The sequence below is a fragment of the Schistocerca nitens genome, chromosome 3 (genome assembly GCF_023898315.1).
Source record: "Schistocerca nitens isolate TAMUIC-IGC-003100 chromosome 3, iqSchNite1.1, whole genome shotgun sequence".
Taxonomy (NCBI): domain Eukaryota; kingdom Metazoa; phylum Arthropoda; class Insecta; order Orthoptera; family Acrididae; genus Schistocerca; species Schistocerca nitens.
Window position 1 is genome coordinate 296,851,306 of NC_064616.1, and position 22,022 is coordinate 296,873,327.

Below are 22,022 nucleotides of genomic sequence, written 5' to 3' on the forward strand. Positions count from 1 at the left end.
TCACTACTACCATCAAATTTTGCTCAAGTTCTACAGCAACAAGTAAAAATAAGAAATTCAATAAAATGAGATTTTAAAAGTTACCATGTTTATCATCTATGACATGTCGTTTTACATCTATTGATTGACGGAGCTGTTCCAGGCAGGGTTCAATTTGGATAGTGTCTTAGGGAGTTGGATCATTAGGAGTAGGATTAGGATCATTTTTCTTGTGGCAAAGTCAACTACTGGAACCACAACACCCTAATTCAGTAGTTAACCTTTCCTCCAAACCTCTCTCCCAATCCGAAACCTCTGTCCTATCCAAAGGCCTCAACTTCAGCCCCACTCCCAGATTCAACCAAACAGTCCTCGTCAAAGATTTACTGTCCTACACTCGTACTCTTTGCTGGAAATATCACTTTGCCATGAAGAAAAATGATCCTAATCCTACTCCTAATGATCCAACTCCCCAAGACACTATCCAAATTGAACCCTGCCTGGAACAGTTCCGTCCTCCGTCACAGCGGGACCCACCTCCTCTTCCTCAAAATCACCCTCTCCAAACCTTCCAGCAATTTCTGACTTCCAGCCTTGCCTCTCAATCCTTTTAAAAAACCTTAATCCTACTCCCAACATCACCACTGCTGAAGCCCAAGCTATCCGTGAACTGAAGGCTGACCGATCCATCGTCATTCTTCCGGCGGACAAGGGTTCCACGACCGTGGTACTTGATCGTCGGGAGTACGTGACTGAGGGACTGCGTCAGCTTTCAGACAACACCACATACAAAGTTTGCCAAGGTAATCCCATTCCTGATGTCCAGGCGGAGCTTCAAGGAATCCTCAGAACCTTAGGCCCCCTACAAAACCTTTCACCTGACTCCATCAACCTCCTGACCCCACCGACACTCCACACCCCTATATTCTACCTTCTTCCTAAAATTCACAAACCCAATCATCCCAGCCACCCCATTGTAGCTGGTTACCAAGCCCCCACAGAACGCATCTCTGCCTACGTAGATCAACACCTTCAACCCATTACATGCAGGCTCCCATCCTTCATCAAAGACACCAACCACTTTCTCGAACGCCGGGAATCCTTACCCAATCTGTTACCGCCCGCATCTCGTGGTCGTGCGGTAGCGTTCTTGCTTCCCACGCCCGGGTTCCCGGGTTCGATTCGCGGCGGGGTCAGGGATTTTCTCTGCCTCGTGATGGCTGGGTGTTGTGTGCTGTCCTTAGGTTAGTTAGGTTTAAGTAGTTCTAAGTTCTAGGGGACTGATGACCATAGATGTTAAGTCCCATAGTGCTCAGAGCCATTTGAACCAATCTGTTACCCCCAGAAACCATCCTTGTATCCATTGATGCCACTTCCTTGTACACAAATATTCCGCACGTCCAGGGCCTCGCTACGATGGAGCACTTCCTTTCATGCCGATCACCTGCCACCCTACCTAAAACCTCTTTCCTCATTACCTTAGCCAGCTTCATCTTGACCCACAACTTCTTCCCTTTTGAAGGCCAGACATACCAACAATTAAAGGGAACAGCCATGGGTACCTGGATGGCCCCCTCATACGCCAACCTATTCATGGGTCACTTAGAGGAAGCCTTCCTGGTTTCCCAGGCCTGCAAACCCAAAGTTTGGTACAGATTTATTGATGACATCTTCATGATCTGGACTCACAGTGAAGAAGAACTCCAGAATTTCCTCTCCAACCTCAACTCCTTTGGTTCCATCAGATTCACCTGGTCCCACTCCAAATCCCATGCCACTTTCCTTGACGTTGACCTCCATCTGTCCAATGGCCAGCTTCACACGTCCATCCACATCAAACCCACCAACAAGCAACAGTACCTCCATTACGACAGCTGCCACCCATTCCACATGAAACGGTCCCTTCCCTACAGCCTAGGTCTTCGTGGCAAATGAATCTGCTCCAGTCCGGAATCCCTGAACCATTACACCAACAACCTGAAAACAGCTTTCGCATCCCACAGCTACCCTCCCGACCTGGTACAGAAGCAAATAACCAGAGCCACTTCCTCATCCCCTCAAACCCAGAACCTCCCTCAGAAGAACCACAAAAGTGCCCCACTTGTCATAGGATACTTTCTGGGACTGGATCAGACTCTGAATGTGGCTCTCCAGCAGGGACACGACTTCCTCAAATCCTGCCCTGAAATGAGATCCATCCTTCATGAAATCCTCCCCACTTCACCAAGAGTGTCTTTCTGCCGTCCACCTAACCTTCGTAATCTCTTGGTTCATCCCTATGAAATCTGCAAACCACCTTCCCTACCCTCTGGCTCCTACCCTTGTAACTGCCCCCGGTGTAAAACCTGACCCATGCACCCTCCCACCACCACCTACTCCAGTCCTGTAACCCGGAAGGTGTACACGATCAAAGGCAGAGCCACATGTGACAGCACCCACGTGATTTACCAACTGACCTGCCTACACTGTGTAGCTTTCTATGTGGGAATGGCCAGCAACTAACTGTCCATTCGCATGAATGGACACAGGCAGACAGTGTTCGTTGGTAATGAGGATCACCCTGTGGCTAAACATGCCTTGATGCATGGCCAGCACATCTTGGCACAGTGTTACACCGTCCGGGTTATCTGTATACTTCCCACTAACACCAACCTGTCAGAACTCCGGAGACGGGAACTTGTCCTTCAGTATATCCTCCTCTCGTTATCCGCCAGGCCTCAACCTCCGCTAATTTCAAGTTGCCACCGCTCATACCTCACCTGTCTTTCAACAACATCTTTTCCTCTGTACTTCCGCCTCGACTGACATCTCTGCCCAAACTCTTTGCCTTTACAAATGTCTGCCTGTGTCTGTGTACGCGCGAGTGTATATCTGTCCTTTTTTCCCCCTAAGGTAAGTCTTTCCGCTCCCGGGATTGGAATGACTCCTTACCTTCTCCCTTAAAACCCACATCCTTTCGTCTTTCCCTCTCCTTCCCTCTTTCCTGATGAAGCAACCGTTGGTTGCGAAAGCTTGAATTTTGTGTGTATGTTTGTGTTTGTTTGTGTGTCTATCAACCTGCCAGCACTTTAGTTTGGTAAGTCACATCGTCTTTGTTTTTAGATATATTTTTCCCACGTGGAATGTTTCCCTCTATTTTTATACACACACACACACACACACACACACACACACACACACACACACACACACACACAAGCGGACGTATTCAAGAATATGTCTGCTTGTGTCTGTATATGTGTGTGTGTGTGTGTGTGTGTGTGTGTGTGCGCGCGTGTGTGTGCGCGAGTGTATACCCGTCCTTTTTTCCCCCTAAGGTAAGTCTTTCCGCTCCCGGAATTGGAATGACTCCTTACCCTCTCCCTTAAAACCCACATCCTTTCATCTTTCCCTCTCCTTCCCTCTTTTCTGACGAAGCAACCATTGGTTGCGAAAGCTTGAATGTTGTGTGTATGTTTGTGTGTCTATCGACCTGCCAGCGCTTTCGTTTGGTAAGTCACATCATCTTTGTTTTTATATAATAGAGGGAAACATTCCACGTGGGAAAAATATATCTAAAAACAAAGATGATGTGACTTACCAAACGAAAGCGCTGGCAGGTCAATAGACACACAAACTAACACATACACAGACACAAGCTTACATTTGTAAAGGCAAAGAATTTGAGCAGAGATGTCAGTCGAGGCGGAAGTGCAGAGGCAAAGATGTTGTTGAATGACAGGTGAGGTATGAGTGGCGGCAATATATATATATTTTAAAAAGAAACTTACTTGTTTACATTTTGGTATTAATTAGTATACTGACATTCTTCTTAAGATTTTCCTATACATTACGCTAATTTGATTTACAAATGATAAATACATAAGTTTTAGGTACATACACAGACAGAGAAAAATACAACACTCTCAAGGACTGTGTTCAGTAGCACAAGGGCACAGGGGACAAGGATATATGTGCATACTGAGAGAGTGCAGTGTTACTGATTCATTTGTCATGGTCATAGACTATCTGATGGTGCTGTAGAGGCCTGACTGTGCACCCAATTTTTTGATTCTGCAGGCAGTAACAGTGCTGAGATTAGAGGTGAACAATGGGTGCAACATTGATTCTAGGGTACGACTGTGCCCCACTCCCGATCAATAACTTCAGCCATTTGAACAGGGCTGCATTATGGGGCTGTGCAAAGCTAGATGGGTGTATTGACAGGTTGCTGCACATGTTGGGCGCAACATATCGGTTGTGTATTGCTGCTTTCAACAGTGTTCGCTGGAGCATTTCCACAACAGTAGACCAGGTTCGGGATGTCCACACATTACACACACAAATCAAGATTGACACATTGTGAGAGCTGTAGCGGTTGACCAAATGTCATCCATGGATGTAATCCCGGTACATGTTGCACTTACTGTGTGACCATGGACCATTGGGAACCATCTGCTTTCAGCAGGACTAAGATCACATGGACATCTAGCCAAGCTATCACTGACACCACGACACTGCCGAGTACATTATGGTGGTCTCTCGAGAGAGTTGATTGAAGAGTTGAATGCCAATTTGTTGTTCCCATTCAGTGAAGAGGGTAGGTTCTGGATGTATGCAGGTGATGGACATAAACATATATGGCATAGACCTGGTGAGCAGCCTATTCTGGAGTGTATTTGCCCATGACACTCAGGTTCCACCCCAGACTTCATAGTCTGGGGTGCCATCAGTTACAACTTGCAGTCACGTATGGTGCTTCTGCATGGTAAAGTAACAAGTGCCTACTACATTACATGAGTTATCGTCCCTGTGCTACTGCTGTTTCATCAACAGGAAAGTGAGGCCCTTTTTCAGCAGGACAATGCACTTCCACATATGGCTGCTGCAACGAAACGTGCTCTTAATGATGTATGGCTACTGACCTGGTATGCAAGATCACTGGATCTCTCGCCACTTGGAAACATGTGGACATGATGAAGTGAAGTGGAAATGCTCATCCTCCAGAGCCTGCAAGTACCATTGCTGAATTGCAACAAAAGGTCCAAGGTGCTTGGAGCAATCTATCGCAGGATGCCATTTAGCACCTTTATAATAATTTGTGTGCAAGAATACATGCCTGTGTTGCTGCCAGAAAGGGGTGGGGGGGTTAAACTGTGTATTGATGTGACTAATTCGGCATCCATCACTGTTACAAATGTTTCATTTGGTCTGAATTTGCCATCATATACTCCTTCAATGATGTGTACTAACTGTTGCATCACCCCTCTGTAAAATGGCCTTGCCCTTGAGGCTCTTGCATCTTTGCTTTTTCTGGCAGAGTAAGCACAGAATCTAAAGAACAATTACCATATCTACTAGATTATAATATGAGATTTTTCCAGATTCATCATTCAAAAAATAAAGGGTCATCTTACAGTCACAGCTTTATCTACTGCTGCTGAGGACAAAGTTTTTACCTTGTGTAATAGATGAATATTGGGTCACCTTATATTTACAGATGAAGGTTTGGTAACTGAAGTCACGTGAAAATTTATATTGAATTCGGAAAGTTTGTGTAGGGTCACAAAATTGCTGATACTTGGGTTTGTACTGCAGCACTACACAACCTTTCTAATTAGACTACAATTTGTTTGTTTGTTTTGTCACATAGATGTGATATAAATTTCATGGATGCTTATATATAAAAATATAATTTTGATTACTCAGGATGTGTTAAACATAAAATTAAAAAAAAAAAAAAAAAAAAGTTTCAAATGGCTCTGAGCACTGTGGGACTTAACTTCTGAGGTCAACAGTCCCCTAGAACTTAGAACTACTTAAACCTAACTAACTTAAGGACATCACACACATCCATGCCCGAGGCAGGATTCGAACCTGCGACCATAGCGGTCGCGCAGTTCCAGACTGAAGCGCATAGAACTGCTCGGCCACACAGGCTGGCCTTAAAATTTTCTCAAAGAACCTCTTTAGTAAAGGGGTCGTCTTATATTCAGGTTCGCCTATACTCCGGTTTGTCTTATACCTCGATAAATATGGTAATATTTTATCATACACAAGCCCTATCGAGTACGGTGGTATTATATTTAAATAGTAAGTTTTTTGCTTACAGTGTTGTTGAAAAGTCCAGTTTGTGTTGACATTCTTTTTGTGAGACTTACTTCTAACTTTCATCTATTAATTGTGACACTGCTGTTATTAGTTACACATTTGTAGCAGCATCAGTTATCAGATACTAGTGTCAAATTTTCTTTTGGGGGTGGGGGAGGGGTTGGGTTTAAGCTTTCACTTAATACTCCAAAGCCAAGGCACTGTATATATAAAATCATATTTGGTTGTGCAGTAGGCATCAACCAGTCTTCGTGTTTAGGCAAGTTTAAATTCAACACAGAACTCACTTTATTGGCACAATCTCGATATTGTTGAGGATTTTCCATTAGATTGATTAAGCCGCAGTTATTGTATTAATTATTCACCATAATTTTAAGTGACTCAGTTTAGACACACTGTGCCACTTACAAGATGCATGTTACTTAAAATTGTTGTTAGTATGTGTTGTTACTTAACTGTGTCACCAAACTCAGCAAATTTATATGAATAAATCTCAGATCTGAGGATGCTAAAATTAGATGTTTTGGATCTTTCTGGGGATTCCATTTCTAGTTAGTGTTAGTGGGTTGGAGATTGTTATATCCATTGAGAAGGGTGGGCACTACATTGCCCAGTGAGGTCACTACAAAGCATGTTTTCCAGTTAGTCCACATGGATATAATAGGGTATATATCTTTTTATTCATTGTCTCAGATTGATTTTGCAGTATCCTACACACACTGGCTGGCACCAGTGTGACGACAGTCATGTTAGATGTCGCTATAGATGTTACAATCTGTTTCTTGTTACCATGGTGACTGCAATCTGGGAGTGCATATTATTAGTTGGCATGGTGTCCCTTAAGGCAATATTTTATGCCTATCCCTGTACTCCATTGCTGTAAGCATTGTACTTTCTACAGAAAGGCACCCAGCACAGTGTTCATTATTTGTGGGCGATTTTGCTGTTTGTTTCTTTTCCAGCTCTGCAACAGTAACTCACTTAGGGCACTGAGTTACCCATACCAATTTTAAATTTTTTATATGTGTGGAAAAGGGGAGAGAGATTATTTTAAGCAGTTCTGTTCGTGTGATTGTGGCTAGGTCATGAATCGTTTGTGGATTAACTACACCAACTTACATGAAATATATTGACCGTTAAGGGTGTCTTAGGCTGGTCATGGCCTTCTGTATGCTAAGGCTGGGGAGCTGCCACATGCCATCTGGTGGCAGCTCCATGTAGTGTGTTTATTCTTCACTAATCCTGAGTCATCCTCTTGCCAAACTGTTCATTGCCCTGCCATGGAACCAATTTTCACATATCACCAGTGAACAAAGCTATTTGTGATCTGTACAAGGAACACTAGTGGCACATGTTGTAGTACAGATACCAACACTAATCCATGGATTGAGTTGACTGCCACCTTGGCAAATAAGAAGACACAGAATAGTCTTGGAGTTAATCAGGTAGAGGGTAGACCTCTCACTGTTGTGTGTGTTTTTAATTCAATGTTTCATGAAATTTTAAATAAACTCTGTGACTATATAACTATATTTGTGGAGGTATATGAGAGCAGGGGCTGTTTCTTGGCAACTCTGTTTTTTCCCAGAGCTTGTCCTCAGGATTTCATTTACCGAGTGAGTGTACTGTATTTGAATTGCAATTACACACAATACTGAGGATACTGGATGAGGTGGAACATATTTGTGCATAAAAAGTTATCTGCACCAACTCCCTTAGTGCTCTAAAATGTATGCAAATAAATATTCCCTTAATGTCCAAGACTCATTTCTCCACCTGCAAAGGCAAGGGAAGGAAGTATCTTTCTGTGGGGTACCAAGGTACATGAGAATTCCAGGAAATTAATTAGTGGCCCCTAAATCTGTGGAGGGGGAAAAAACTACACACACACACACACACACACACGCGCACACACACACACACACACACACACACACCCTAGAGATAATTTCATATTTCACGGAATCATGTCTGGTCGTATGTTTTGAGGCATGTGCGAACGTGTTCAAAGAATGAGAGGGCTAACTATTTTTCCTGCCTAGATGTTTGTGATGTGATTGTGGGGTATGATAGATTAGCAAGATGTTCTTCACAGTCGAGTGACATCATCTGTTTATGCTATGTGGATCTGCATACAATCAATGTGGGAGGCTATTCCTTGAGAATATATTTTCAAGCTGTCTTTGATTCTGTGCCACTACACAATGATTGTAGAGTCTGGTGGCTTCAAATTGTACTGAATTCAAGTCTGATGTCACATAAACTCAACAATCCTAATGATTTTCTTATTATCTTTTGCCTAAACTGTGTTATAAAGTTCACGTATATATGTTCCCTTACATTTCATTGGCTTTTCCGTGAATAACAAGAAGTTTTAACTTCTGTTTTGCAGGGTGCAGCTTTAAAGTTACAACAATTGGAAGAGAAAATAGGACGGAAAGCTTCATTGGAGAATAAAGAAAATAAGGAGAAGTTTGATGATAGCCACAACCGTGCATCAAGAGTGGACTGGGAAAAGGATCATGAGAACGAGAAATGTAGGGATAGAGACAGATCTAGAACTAGCAGTGAAGGTCGCGATGAAAAATTGCCCAATGACCTAAGATCACTGCAACAGGTACATATTGGTTTAGTTTTGAACTTTATATTTACTAGTAAATGACTGCAGTAGATAGTTTTTTGGTTGGTAAAATCCACTTAGTTTGTTTCAAACGTTCTATAATAGGCAGATTTTACCCTTATTGGAAATCTTGTTTTGTAACATTATGGCAGTTGTGCAGTGTCAATAGAAATAGTGTAAGTTACTTGATCTGAAATTATAGTTGATACAAAGTCTTCAAACTAAGGGATAGTTTGTTGTTTTCGGGCTGTTTCTTTGGCTTTAACAGCTTAATGTTTGTTAAGGTAAAATTTGTGTACTGTAATTACTTCAAGTGTTTTCTTTGTTTTCCGAGCAGGTTGGAGAACGTGTAGTTCGTGGTGACCGTGAAAAGGAACGTGAACGGGAACTTCGCAGTGAGAGAGAACGTGATTGGGATATACGTGCTGATAGATTCAAAGAAGGTCGTAATTATAGAGACAGACATGAACAGCCAACATTTTCGAGTGACTTCCAACATAACCTTCCTCCAAGATTCCAGAAGCAACAAGCAGAACGCTCCTACTTGTCACGTATAGGAGCAGGAGGGCCACCTAACTTGCCATTAAGTGGCACTTCTGGCTCTCTGTCTCAAGGGACTTCAGTTTCACAAGGACTCTCAAGTGCACAATCGTTTGACCCTCGCTGGAATGGATCTGCAGCTCATGTTGGTTCTTTTAATTTTGCAGGGTCATTGCCTGGTATGTGGCAATTTTATTATAAAGCCGGCATAATTTTTCAAAATTTTAATTTGTCTCAAGGGAGAATTTTGTATAATATTATTACAGCATAGCAAACTATGAGCTAAGGTTTGCCAGCTGCAAGGGGCAGTCAAATGAAAACCAAACACCCACCATGATGGGACCATGGAATGGTTCCATACAAAAGTAATCGCCACACATGTTGAGATATGTATCCCATTGGGAGGCGAGACTATCAATGCGTGTTTCATAGAAAGCATTCGGCTGCTGATGGGTCCACAACTGCACAACATGCACTCTTTTCATTTGGCTGCCTCTCATGTCTGTACTTCCAACAACACATTTTACTTTTTGGGGGGGGGGGGGGGAGGTTGTAATTAATTTACACAACAGTTTGTTTTTTGTTTTTTACTAAAATTTTGTCAAATTTCTTTCATCCAGGTAGTGGAGGTCTGAAGAGCAGCCATCATCCACACAGACGTGTACACGGTGAGACTGACATGTCAACTTCTGATAGAGAATGGGAAGGAGACCATGATCGAGAAAGAGAGCGTGATTGGGAGCGAGAGAGGGAACGTGAAAGGGAACGTGAAAGGGAACGTGAAAGGGAAAGGGAACGTGAAAGGGAACGTGAAAGAGAGAGGGAAAGGGAGAGGAATCGTGATCGTGAAAGTGCACCAGATCGTGAACACAGCAGGGAATGGGACAGGAAACAGGATCAGGAACGTGATAATGAAAGAGAGAGAGACCGTGATAGGGAGAGGGAACGGGAACGGGAACGTGAACGTGATAGTGAACGTGATGTTGAAGAGAAGCCTGCTACTTGGGATCATCGAGAGAGAGATGCCAAGTCAACCAAGGATCAACACACATTGGATGTTACTGAACGAGAAAGGTAATTGGTTTTTATGATCATCTGATTTCTACAGTTAGAAGTTGGTATTTTTATGCCTTGTGTCTCGTTAACATACCATAGTAAATTTCCAGATTTTTCCTAGAATGTAAATATTTTATTTCTTTGTGTGTGGCTTGGTGACATGTGAAAGCAGATGTAGTCTGAGTCAAGTACAACATTGTTTTGCTGGAGACAGGATAAAAACAGATAAATGATATTGAATTCCATATGAACACAGCAAACTCATCATACGGTTCCTATTTCTTATTGTTCAGAATTTTGTGGGTTCATGTACTTGTTAGGAAATTGATCAGGGCTGCAAAAGAGGGACAAATTTTGGTTAACAGAAGAGTGCCAAACGGTTAGTCCAGTGCTGCCACAACCTCTTAACAACCCTCCTCCATTTACAAATTTCAAGTTTTTTAGTGCTGTGGAAAAAGATTGAGACACAAAGTACCAACTGAGACATAACTGTGCATCAAAGGCATCTATCCAGTCATTCGTTGACCAGTCTGGTGTGGCAGTAAAAACAGCAAAAGGCAAGTTTTTAAGTTAAACATTTAAAAAAGTGTTGACACAGGTGGATTGTACAGGCGTACCATCATTTGACCATCACACAGACTTCTGTATGGCAGACATAGAAATAGGCGGTGAGAAACAGCAGAAAAGATTGAAAACAACCAAGTCGCCAGGTCTGGATGGAATTCGAGCTTCGATTTACAGAGTGTACTCTTTGGCATTGGTCCCTCACTTACGTCACATTTATCACAAATATCTCTGCTAGCATAAAGTCCCAAGTGAATTGAAGAAGAAGAAGAAGAAGAGGGGGGGGAGCACAGGTAACTCCTGTATATAAGAAGGGTAAAAGAATGTGCCTGCAAAATAACAGACCAGTAACCTTAACATCAGTTTGCTGCTGAATTCTTGAGCATATTCCAAGTTTGAATGTAATAAATTTCCTTCAAACTGAAAAGCTTCAGTCCAGAAATCAGACCAGTTTTAGAAAGTGTAGCATGTGCGAAACTCAGCGTGCCCTTTTCTTGCATGATATCCTGCAAGCCATGGATGAAAGGCAACTGGTAAATTCTGTATTCCTAGATATCTGGAAAGTGTTTGACATGGCACCCCACTGCAGACTGTTAAATGATATCTGAGCATGCAGTATAGGTTCTCAGTTATGCGAGTGGCTCGAAGACTTCTTAAGTAACAGAAGTCGGTATGCTGTCCTGGATGGCAAGCATTCATCGAAGACAAAGGAATCTACATGAATACACCTGGGAAGTGTGACAGGATCGCTGTTGTTCTCTCCCTCTCTCTCTCTCTCTCTCCCTCTCTCTCTCTCTCTCTCTGTATATATATCTATATATAAATGATCTCATGGATAAGGCGAGTGTGGTATCCACCACTACAAAGTCTCCGAACTGAGCAGCTGTGCGCTCCCCTACGTGCGGGTGAGATATGCATCTTTGGCTGCACTTCTCCGTGCGCGGCCTGCTGCTAACATCGCAGGCCGCCTTCACATGCACCCTTCACAACACTGTGATTGGCCACCCTTAACTCTCAGCGATTGGCCACCCATAATATGCAGCGACCCCAGCCGCAGGCTCCATTAACTATGGAGCCTTATGTAATGCTGCTCCAGACGTCTACAGGCTAGTTCCCATCGTGCTATGTTTCTGCTCCACTATTCGGAAGTACTACGCTGTGGTGGATCTGCTGTTCAATGTTGATTTGGCTGCGCTCTGGTCTTAGAATCTGAATGCTATACTGGAACTTGGACCTCAACATTCACTTGGCTTAGTATGTCAGTGGACTTGTGATTTCCACCAGAGTTCTACGTTTCATTTGCACTTCTTGGATATTGGTATAACCATCATCAGTTTATATAATATTCCATAAACTGTTCATTTACAACTTGGCACTTTGTAACAGAATTATTTGTATCGGTGCTGTGTCAATAAACCGTAGAACGGTGGTATATGTACTGTGTAATTCCTAGTGGGCAGTGGGCAGTAAACTGAGATTTTTTGCTGATGACACTGTAGTGTACAGGAAAATGTTGTCATGGAGGGACTTGAGTTGGAAACTATGCAATAACGTTGGGGTACAGTGTCGGTGGTGTTGTGCTTGAAACATTCACATAAATTAAATAACAAGGCTTAAGGCTTAATGTCGCCAAGCAATATGGGATCATACAAGCAGGGACCATGAATACAAGGTAAGATCTGGTATAGAAACACCTGAGCAGTAGCTTCCCCCGTGCTCTGTTTGAGAATGGATTAGGAAAGGAGATGAATGGCAGTGGCACAGAGTACCCTCCTCCATGCACTCTATGGTGGTTTGCAGTATGTGTATGTACATGAGGGGAAGGCGATTGGTAGACTTTGGTTTATTGGGGGAATTATAGGAATATGTAGCACATTTGGAAAGGAGACCATGTATAGAACACTAAAGTGACTGATTCTGAGTACTACTCAAATGCTGCCTTTTGCACTACAGTAAGGCATCGGGACAACTCAGAAGCGTTGTGTTGGATTTGTCATGAGTAGGTTTGTGCAACAAGTGAGTATTACTGAGGTGCTCCGCGAACTCATGAAATCCCTGGGGAAGATTAATTTTTTTACAAGACACTATTGAGAAAATGTAGAGAACAGACTGCAGAACAGTTCTCCTACCACTGATGTACATTATGCATAAGGATCTAGAAGACAAGAAATTATGGCTCATACAAAAATATATAGACAGTTGTTTTCGCTTGCTCCATTGGAGCAGTAAAGTGAATGACCTTTAGTGATATCATGTACTCTCCACGGTGGCTTGCGGAGTATGTATGTAGATGTAAATTTTGTAACAGCAAATCTGCACCTACATTTATACTCTGCAAACCACTGTGAAATGTATGGCAAATGGTACTTCTCATTGTAACAAATATTAAGGTTTCTTCCTGTTCCATTCATGTATGGAATGCAGAAAGAGTGATAGCTTAAATGCCTCTGTGCATACAGTGAATTGTCTAATCTTGTCTTCATGCTTCTTACGGAAGCAAACTGTCAGGACCTATAGTACATTCTTAGATTCCTCCCTTCATACTGGTTCTTAAGTTTTTGTTATTAGGCTTTTGCCAATTCATATTTTTCAGCATCTCGGCAACTCTCTCCCGTGGGTCAAAGAAACTTGTGATAATTTATTCAGTGGCAGTTAACCCACTCTGTACCACACGGCACATACTTATTCACTGATTGGCTTTGATACACAGCTAAGGAAATATAGTCAATACAGCTTTGTAACAACGTAGTGGTCCTAATGGACCTAGTGAGCAATGGAATATACTTGTAATTAGAGTTTATTTTAGCTATCGATTAGTCATGTTTCTTATGGGGAAAGTGTATGCTGTATACCTGAGATTCACCAAGTATTAGCATAGCAATTGAGTATAATGCTATATAATGGAAATTAAAGTGGTGATTGAGTGCTGAATGTTATTGAACATTGTTGATTCAGCTGTGAAACTGTAAATTTGAGTGAAAGACTAGCTGGTGAAATAAAGCTCGCATTTAGTCTGCTGCTGAAATAGCACTGACATTGAAACACATTTTGGATAGAACAAATGGAATAATATTTATGTTGAGGATCGTGACAACTTACAATTGCAAACTTTTTTATTTATTAACAGAAATGCTTCAATCCAGCTACATTGTAGGTTCTCGTGCATAAATCGAGAAAATGAACTTATGGGACTCATAGTTGATAATATTAGCTGCAATGAACAGGAGAAGGAAAGAAGTGCAAAGTGGGTTAAGTTTTGGACTACAAAGCTGAAAGTTTTATGTTCTGTCCCCCACATGACAATTTTATAAATACCAAGTCAGGTTGCACCATATTTTGGAGAACAAGTTGAACAGTAGATCCCCTTCTAAATAGCTGTATTAAGTCTGTTCAGAAGTGGGAGTAAGTCAGTGACTTACTACCATGCCTGGTAAAGCACTGCAGTGTTCAATCCAAGCTTTGGATTGAGCACAGCTACTTGCTTAACAACATAACAACTGCAACACAAAAATACTTCGTAGGCAGATGGCCTTAGCCGTTACACTACTGACATGACATAGCCAAATTCAATTGACTCTGCAGTTGTCAGTACTCTCATCTCCCCTTAATTACATGCAGAAGTGTGCTATGTGAGTAGCCAAAGACAGGAATGCAGTCAACAGAAACCCTTAATCTGCTATGCCTTCCTGTACTGTACAAAGATTGCTCACACTATCAGAGAGGAATGTCTTGTTGATACAATTATTCAATTTGCTCGTGTTTGTAGTGCTACAAAATGACACACCAAAGTTATAACTTCATTGCAAATGACTTATATCAACAAAATTTAATCCTAAAGAGCTCCTGAAACATTGATGCAGTGTTTCTGGGTTTCCCAAGCCATTCAAAAGTGTCTGAGTAAGCTTTCTGTTAGAATATGGAATAGTTGTGTGTGTGTGTGTGTGTGTGTGTGTGTGTGTGTGTGTGTGTGCAGTTGCATAGAGCTCCAAAACTCAAAAATTTCAGAAGACACACTAGGTTTCAGTACATACGAGTCCACAATATTGCAGTGCAGTAGCAGTATCAAGAGAATTGGAAGGTGTTTTTTTTTTTGCCCTTTTACACCAACTGCAATTACAACATTGATGCCTTCACCACAATGTAAAAACAAATTGTTCACCTATATTGTTGTTTCCTTACAACAAACCGCAGAAATACAATAGCCAAAAAATGTTGAAGAAATCATGTCAAGAGTTTTGAATGATGCTATGACATAAAAAGAAATTTTATGTTGAATTTAATTTGAAAACTGAAGCTAATGTGGAATCAAAATGAATCATTTGTCAAAAATGACAGCTGAATTAATGATTTTGCAGTGTTTGCTGAAAAAAAGTGTGAGTTGAAAGTCATATATCTTCTTCATGAAATGAAGACGAATTCAGGAGATACAACACACCAATGTCCTCTGTGCATGTGGAGAACATATTTTCTTTAGTGTCCTAGCAGAAAATCTTCAGAAATAAAACTAAAGTTTCTGATGAGATATTTGACAAAAAAAAGTTGTCCTGAAAAGCAATTTAAAAGCAACTAAAGTACATTCATTTAATAAATGACAAAGAACTGGAGCATTATATCATTGGTTTTCAAATGATATTTGTTATTCATGACTTTTATCTCTATTAATTATTCATGATTCAAATAAATTTTTGCCAGCTCTGGTAGTAAGCAAAGTCCATTGTGCATGAGCACACAGCAAATTTACAGCCTAAGTGCAAGTGGATGCAAGTGTGTGACATCAGTGGGGCTGTGTACAAGTGCTCACTCGATTGTCATTACGCAAAGCAGAATTGGTAATATTCAGTAACTTCTGCCAAAGTACACGATGTATATGCACACATGCTTATGTGCATCTTAGCCACATGGATCAGCCGCACGCTTGTGAGCTACTTGTTAGTCCTATCTGGTATGGGTCCTATAGCCTTGACAGTATTCGAGGGCATGCAGTGTTTTGTATGCTGTGGGGGGGGGGGGGGGGGGCTGTGGTTCATTGTAAAGCAGAAATACAATATGTGCATTGTGCAGGTGTTGACAGATGTGAAAATTACCGAACTATCAGTTTAATAAGTCACAGCTGCAAAATACTAACGCGAATTCTTTACAGACGAATGGAAAAACTGGTAGAAGCGGACCTCGGGGAAGATCAGTTTGGATTCCGTAGAAATGTTGGAACATGTGAGGCAATACTAACCTTACGACTTATCTTAGAAGAAAGATTAAGAAAAGGCAAACCTACGTTTCTAGCATTTGTAGACTTAGAGAAAGCTTTTGACAATGTTAACTGGAATACTCTCTTTCAAATTCTGAAGGTGGCAGGGGTAAAATACAGGGAGCAAAAGGCTATTTACAATTTGTACAGAAACCAGATGGCAGTTATAAGAGTCGAGGGGCATGAAAGGGAAGCAGTGGTTGGGAAAGGAGTGAGACAGGGTTGTAGCCTCTCCCCGATGTTATTCAATCTGTATATTGAGCAAGCAGTAAAGGAAACAAAAGAAAAATTCGGAGTAGGTATTAAAATTCATGGAGAAGGAGTAAAAACTTTGAGGTTCTCCGATGACATTGTAATTCTGTCAGAGACAGCAAAGGACTTGGAAGAGCAGTTGAACGGAATGGACAGTGTCTTGAAAGGAGGATATAAGATGAACATCAACAAAAGCAAAACGAGGATAATGGAATGTAGTCAAATTAAATCGGGTGATGCTGAGGGGATTAGATTAGGAAATGAGACACTTAAAGTAGTAAAGGAGTTTTGCTATTTAGGGAGTAAAATAACTGACGATGGTCGAAGTAGAGAGGATATAAAATGTAGACAGGCAATGGCAAGGAAATCGTTTCTGAAGAAGAGAAATTTGTTAACATCGAGTATAGATTTAAGTGTCAGGAAGTCGTTTCTGAAAGTATTTGTATGGAGTGTAGCCATGTATGGAAGTGAAACATGGACGATAACCAGTTTGGACAAGAAGAGAATAGAAGTTTTCGAAATGTGGTGCTACAGAAGAATGCTGAAGATAAGGTGGGTAGATCACGTAACTAATGAGGAGGTATTGAATAGGATTGGGGAGAAGAGAAGTTTGTGGCACAACTTGACTAGAAGAAGGGATCGGTTGGTAGGACATGTTTTGAGGCATCAAGGGGTCACAAATTTAGCATTGGAGGGCAGCGTGGAGGGTAAAAATCGTAGAGGGAGACCAAGAGATCAATACACTAAGCAGATTCAGAAGGATGTAGGTTGCAGTAGGTACTGGGAGATGAAGCAGCTTGCATAGGATAGAGTAGCATGGAGAGCTGCATCAAACCAGTCTCAGGACTGAAGACCACAACAACAACAACAACCCTTTGGAGGTGATGTAATTCAGATAATGTCAGCATATTTTTAAATTCTGGGTTAAAATAAAGAGGATGAATCAAAAAGTCTCTTCCCCTATTTTTTATTAGCTGAAATAAGGTATACAGAAGTAATTATAAATATACATACAATTTTACATGCGTGTGCTGAAAAGTAATGCCTCTGAATTTTTTAGGTGAAAAATGTTAAAGATTTTCAAATAAAACAAATGTTAATAGCAGTCTACATCATTATTCTTCATGTTTACATATTTGCAGCCCTCTGCCACTAGTGAGCTCCAAATTGTGGCTTGTAAAATGGTGGTGTGTAACATATCTACCGTGTGTTGTTGCATGAGAAATAGCATGCTGTAATTGAGTTTAGAATTCAAAGAGTTCGTTCACTCACAGAGCACCTTCCCCTTCAGCATAACAATGACAGGCCATACACAAATGTTGCAACATCTGCAACAGTTGGATACCTTGATTTCATTGTCATCTGTCATCCTCCATCCAGTCCTGACTTGGCCCCATTCAATTTTCATCCATTTTCAAAATGTGAAAAACACTGTCGAGGATGTCACTTTGATAGTGATGAAGCAGTGCAAGCAGATTTGATGTTGTGGCTCCTTCAGCAAAGTTGAACATTCAACAGTGACGGTATCACCAATCTGGTCTCTTGCGAGAAATGCGGTCATTGCCAGGGTGACTACATTGAGAAATAAATATGTAGATACAAAGAATGAAGATGCAAAACATTGATAAAGTTCATTTTGCTTAAAAAACTTTAAGAACTTTCATTTAAAAAATTTGGAGGCATTATTTTTCAGCACACCCCCATACACTGAAGTGCCAAAGAAACTGGTACAGGCAAGTGTATTCAAATACAGAGATATGTAAACAGGCAGAATACGGTGCTGAAGTCGGCAAAGCCTGTATAAAACAAGAGTCTGGCACAGATGTTAGATCGGTTACTGCTGCTACAATGGCATGTTATCAAGATTTGAGTGAGTTTGAATGCTACGGCTGGAAAAAGATCCTGCAAGAACAGGGCTGACGATGACTGAACATAGTCGTTCAACATGACAGAAGTGGAGCCCTTTTACAAATTGGTGCAGATTTCAGTGGTGGGCCATCAACAAGTGCCAGCATTTGACCCATTCAACGAAACATCACCAATATGGGCTTTGGGAGCTGAAGGCCTACTCGTGTACCCTTGATAACTGTATGACACAAAACTTTACACCTCGCCTCGTAACACTGACATTGGACTGTTGATGACTGGAAACATGTTGCCTGGTTGCACAAGTGTCGTTTCAGATTGTTTCAAGCAAGTGAACGTGTACAGGTATGGAGACAATCTTGTAACCCCATGGATCCTGTGTGTCAGCAGGGGACTGTTCGAGCTGGTGGAGGCTCTGTAGTGGTGTGGGGCGTGTGTAGTTGGAGAGAGATGGAACCCCTGGTACGTCTATATACAACTCTGACAGGTGACACATACGTAAGCATCCTATCTGATCACCTGCATCTTTTCATGCCCATTGTGCATTCCGAGAGACTTGGACAATTCCAGGAGGATAATGTGACGCCCCACACATCTGTATGTTTGGTGGGGGGGGGGGGAGTCATGCGTGCGCACACGTGCGCTCTTCAGAAGTAGTCCTTTTGGCTGTAAGCTTACTTCTTTAGTAATGTCTTTGTTGTGCCTGTCTGCGACTTAGTCTCCACTATAAGGTGTGTAGCAATCTTATCTTTTTCATTCTATTGTCAAACTGGAATTTTTTCTCCCTGTATGATCTTAATTTCTCTAAAATGTCATGCAAACCAAAATTTCTGAGAGAAAGAAGGATTATGTAAAGTTTTACTGGCACGTATGTGTTTGATATATCTTGAAGGGTAATACATGCTAAAAAAGATAAGAGTTTAAAGGTTTATTTTTCATATTTACTTTAGTTCTTTGATAAATTACAAATTCTAAAATATGGCAAAATGAAATTATCCTTCCAAAAACAAAGTGCGAGGTTAGTTACTGAGCAATTTCACACACAATTTGCTTTTGTATGAAAAAGTCTGAAGTATTCTGGCATGCTGAGAGATATGTTGCAGTCAGGGCAATACTAATTCAATTAATTCCTGCTCATTTTACCAAACAGATCTTGGAAACCATTGTTAGATGCTGCTTGTCATGTGATTCATCTGTAAAAAAGATGAGCCTAAGACAAATAAAACTAAATTCATTTGTAATTACAGCAGTAATATCTGTAGCAACAATATTAACAGTGAAAAGTAGCAGACTCCAATTTACCAGAATTTGAATCTTTCTTCAGACTGTTTCCACTCAGATATTTCTTGCTTTAATCCAGAATCATTGAATCCTTCCACTTGAGCTTTCAAAATTTATTGTTCACTTAACTAACGTGACATATTTGTAGCAGAATTACACCAAACAGCAAAACGTAACGAGTACTTGCACAAAACTAATGACTGTGCCATCACACATTGCCTCAGCCAGTCACAGCTGCTGCTATGGTAGCAGTTGTTACATTCCCTGGATTTTTTTTTTTTTTTTTTTTTTAATCTTAGAAATTGACTACAAACGGTAGCATCTGTCGAGGGACAGGGAGTGATACATGGTTCACACATTGAGAAAATTGTGGCCCAAACTATATTCAGTTTCAGTCTTTTTAACATGGTGTGTTTCTCTAAGCAAGTCCAGCGTCACCTAAATGACACCATTCTAGGATGTTCAATTGGAAGAGGAGGAGGAGAAGTTTGAAGTTCATGTTTCATCACAAGTGACTTCCCAGGTCTCTAGACCTCACACCTTGTGACTTTTATCTAAGGGGCTACATAAAAGACCACATTTTTATCACCCCTTTGCCAGACACGCTCCAAAGTCTATGACATCACATTGTTGAAGCTGTAAATTTGATAATGAGAGACCAGCTGTTTTTTTGTTCCACCATTTTGATATTTGTCGTATAGCACGTGGTGCTCACATTGAATGCATAAAAATTTGAACTTATCTTGTTCCAGGAACGTTGGAAAATTTTGTTCCTGTGTGTATGAAACAAGTGTTAATGTCAGTTGTGTAGAGAAACATCTGTAATCATTAAAACTAAACAAATTTCTAGAACCAGTGGAATCCATATTAGATTCTATACTGAATTTGTGGCTGAATAAGGTCCTCTTATAACTATAATCTGTCATAGATCTCTCGAACAAAAGTTGAATGAAAGCACAGGTTACACCTGTATACAAGAAGGGTAGTAGAAGTGGTCCACAAAACTGCCATCCATTGTCCTAAACACCCATTTGTTTTAGAATCTTGGAACATATTCTGAGCTCAAACATAATAGGTATCTTGAACAGAATGACCTTCACGCCTACCAGCATGGATTCCAAAAACAATCATGAAACACTCGGCTGTCACTTTTCTCACATGATATACTGAAAACTTTGGATCAAGGCAGTCGGATGCATGCAGTATTACTTGATTTCCAAAAAGCATTTGGCTCGGTACCACAACTACACTATTGTTTGAAGTACACTCTTTTGGGGTATCAAGTGAAACTTGTAACTGGATTGAGGATGTTTTGGTAGGGAGAATGCAGCATATTATCTTGGATGGAGAATCCATGTCACATGGTAGGAGTAGCTGTGGGTGAAATATCACTTTTTGCAAATGATGCAGTTATGTATAATGAATTTCATTCTAAAAGAAGCTGCATAAATATTCAGTCAGATCTTGATAAGAGTTAAAAGTGGTTCAGAAATTGGAAACTTGCTTTAAAGATTCAGAAATGTAAAGTTGAGCACAAAAAAAAAAATAGTTTCGTATGACTATAATATCAATGAGTCACAGTTGGCATCAGCTAACTCCTACAAATACCTGGGTGTAACACTTTGTAGGGATATGAAATGGAGTGATCGCCTAGGCTCAGTTATGGGTAAAGTGGGTGGTAGACTTCAGGTTATTGGGACATACCATCAATCCACAAAGGAGATTGGTTACAAACCACTCATGTGACCCATCTTCGAATATTGCTCAATTGAGTGAGACCTGTGTGAAATAGGACTAACGGGGCATATTGAATGTATACAGAGAAGGGCAGCACGAATGGTGAATGGTTTGTTTGACCCATGGGAGTGTGTCACACAGATGCTGAAGAAACTAAACGGGCAGGCTCTTGAAGGTACATATAAACTATCCTGAGAAGGCTACTCACAAAGTTTCAAGAACCAACTTTAAATGATGACTATAGGAATATGCTACAACCGCCTGCATATTGCTCACATAGGAATCGTGAGGAATAGATTAGATAAATTGCAGCACACACAGACGCTTTCAACTGGATGAGGTGTGGGATCCAGTGATTTCTTTAACATTTACAGAAAAGAAACATTTTATGACTAGTGACATACCTAGTGACAGTTAATTTTATTAATTTGACATCTGAATTTTAACTCGCAAGCCCACATACCAATAGAGAGCGCACATGTAGTATCACCATTTGCATACCCCTGTGCGTCATAAATGGAGTAGTATTTGAAGAGAACGCGAAGCTCTACCGAGGCCCCTCTTGTAGTGGCTGCCTTTGCGTATGTATCTCTGTGTGAATTTTTTGATATGAAGTTAGTGATGTGAACTAGCAACCTCCAGTGTTAAACACCCACCTGAAGATGGCTGAATGGTTGTGAGCAGAAATATCGCGGCTAGAAGTTGAGGTTGTCTGGCTGTAATCCTGAAACTTCATGGAATACTGTCAATTGTGCAAGTAAGTACTCGGATTTCCACAGGGAGGGATTAAGA

At 41.1% G+C, this 22,022-nt stretch overlaps 1 protein-coding gene across 1 annotated transcript in view; it reads left to right on the forward strand.

Moving 5' to 3' along the window:
- The window catches only part of LOC126248274 (protein PRRC2C-like), a 240,396-nt gene that overhangs the window by 122,062 nt on the left and 96,312 nt on the right, over nucleotides 1-22,022 (forward strand). Inside the window, exons 13-15 of the mRNA XM_049949121.1 lie at nucleotides 8,462-8,686; nucleotides 9,027-9,408; nucleotides 9,850-10,303. Coding sequence (XP_049805078.1) covers nucleotides 8,462-8,686; nucleotides 9,027-9,408; nucleotides 9,850-10,303 — 1,061 coding nt within the window. The remainder of the gene's footprint in view (nucleotides 1-8,461; nucleotides 8,687-9,026; nucleotides 9,409-9,849; nucleotides 10,304-22,022) is intronic.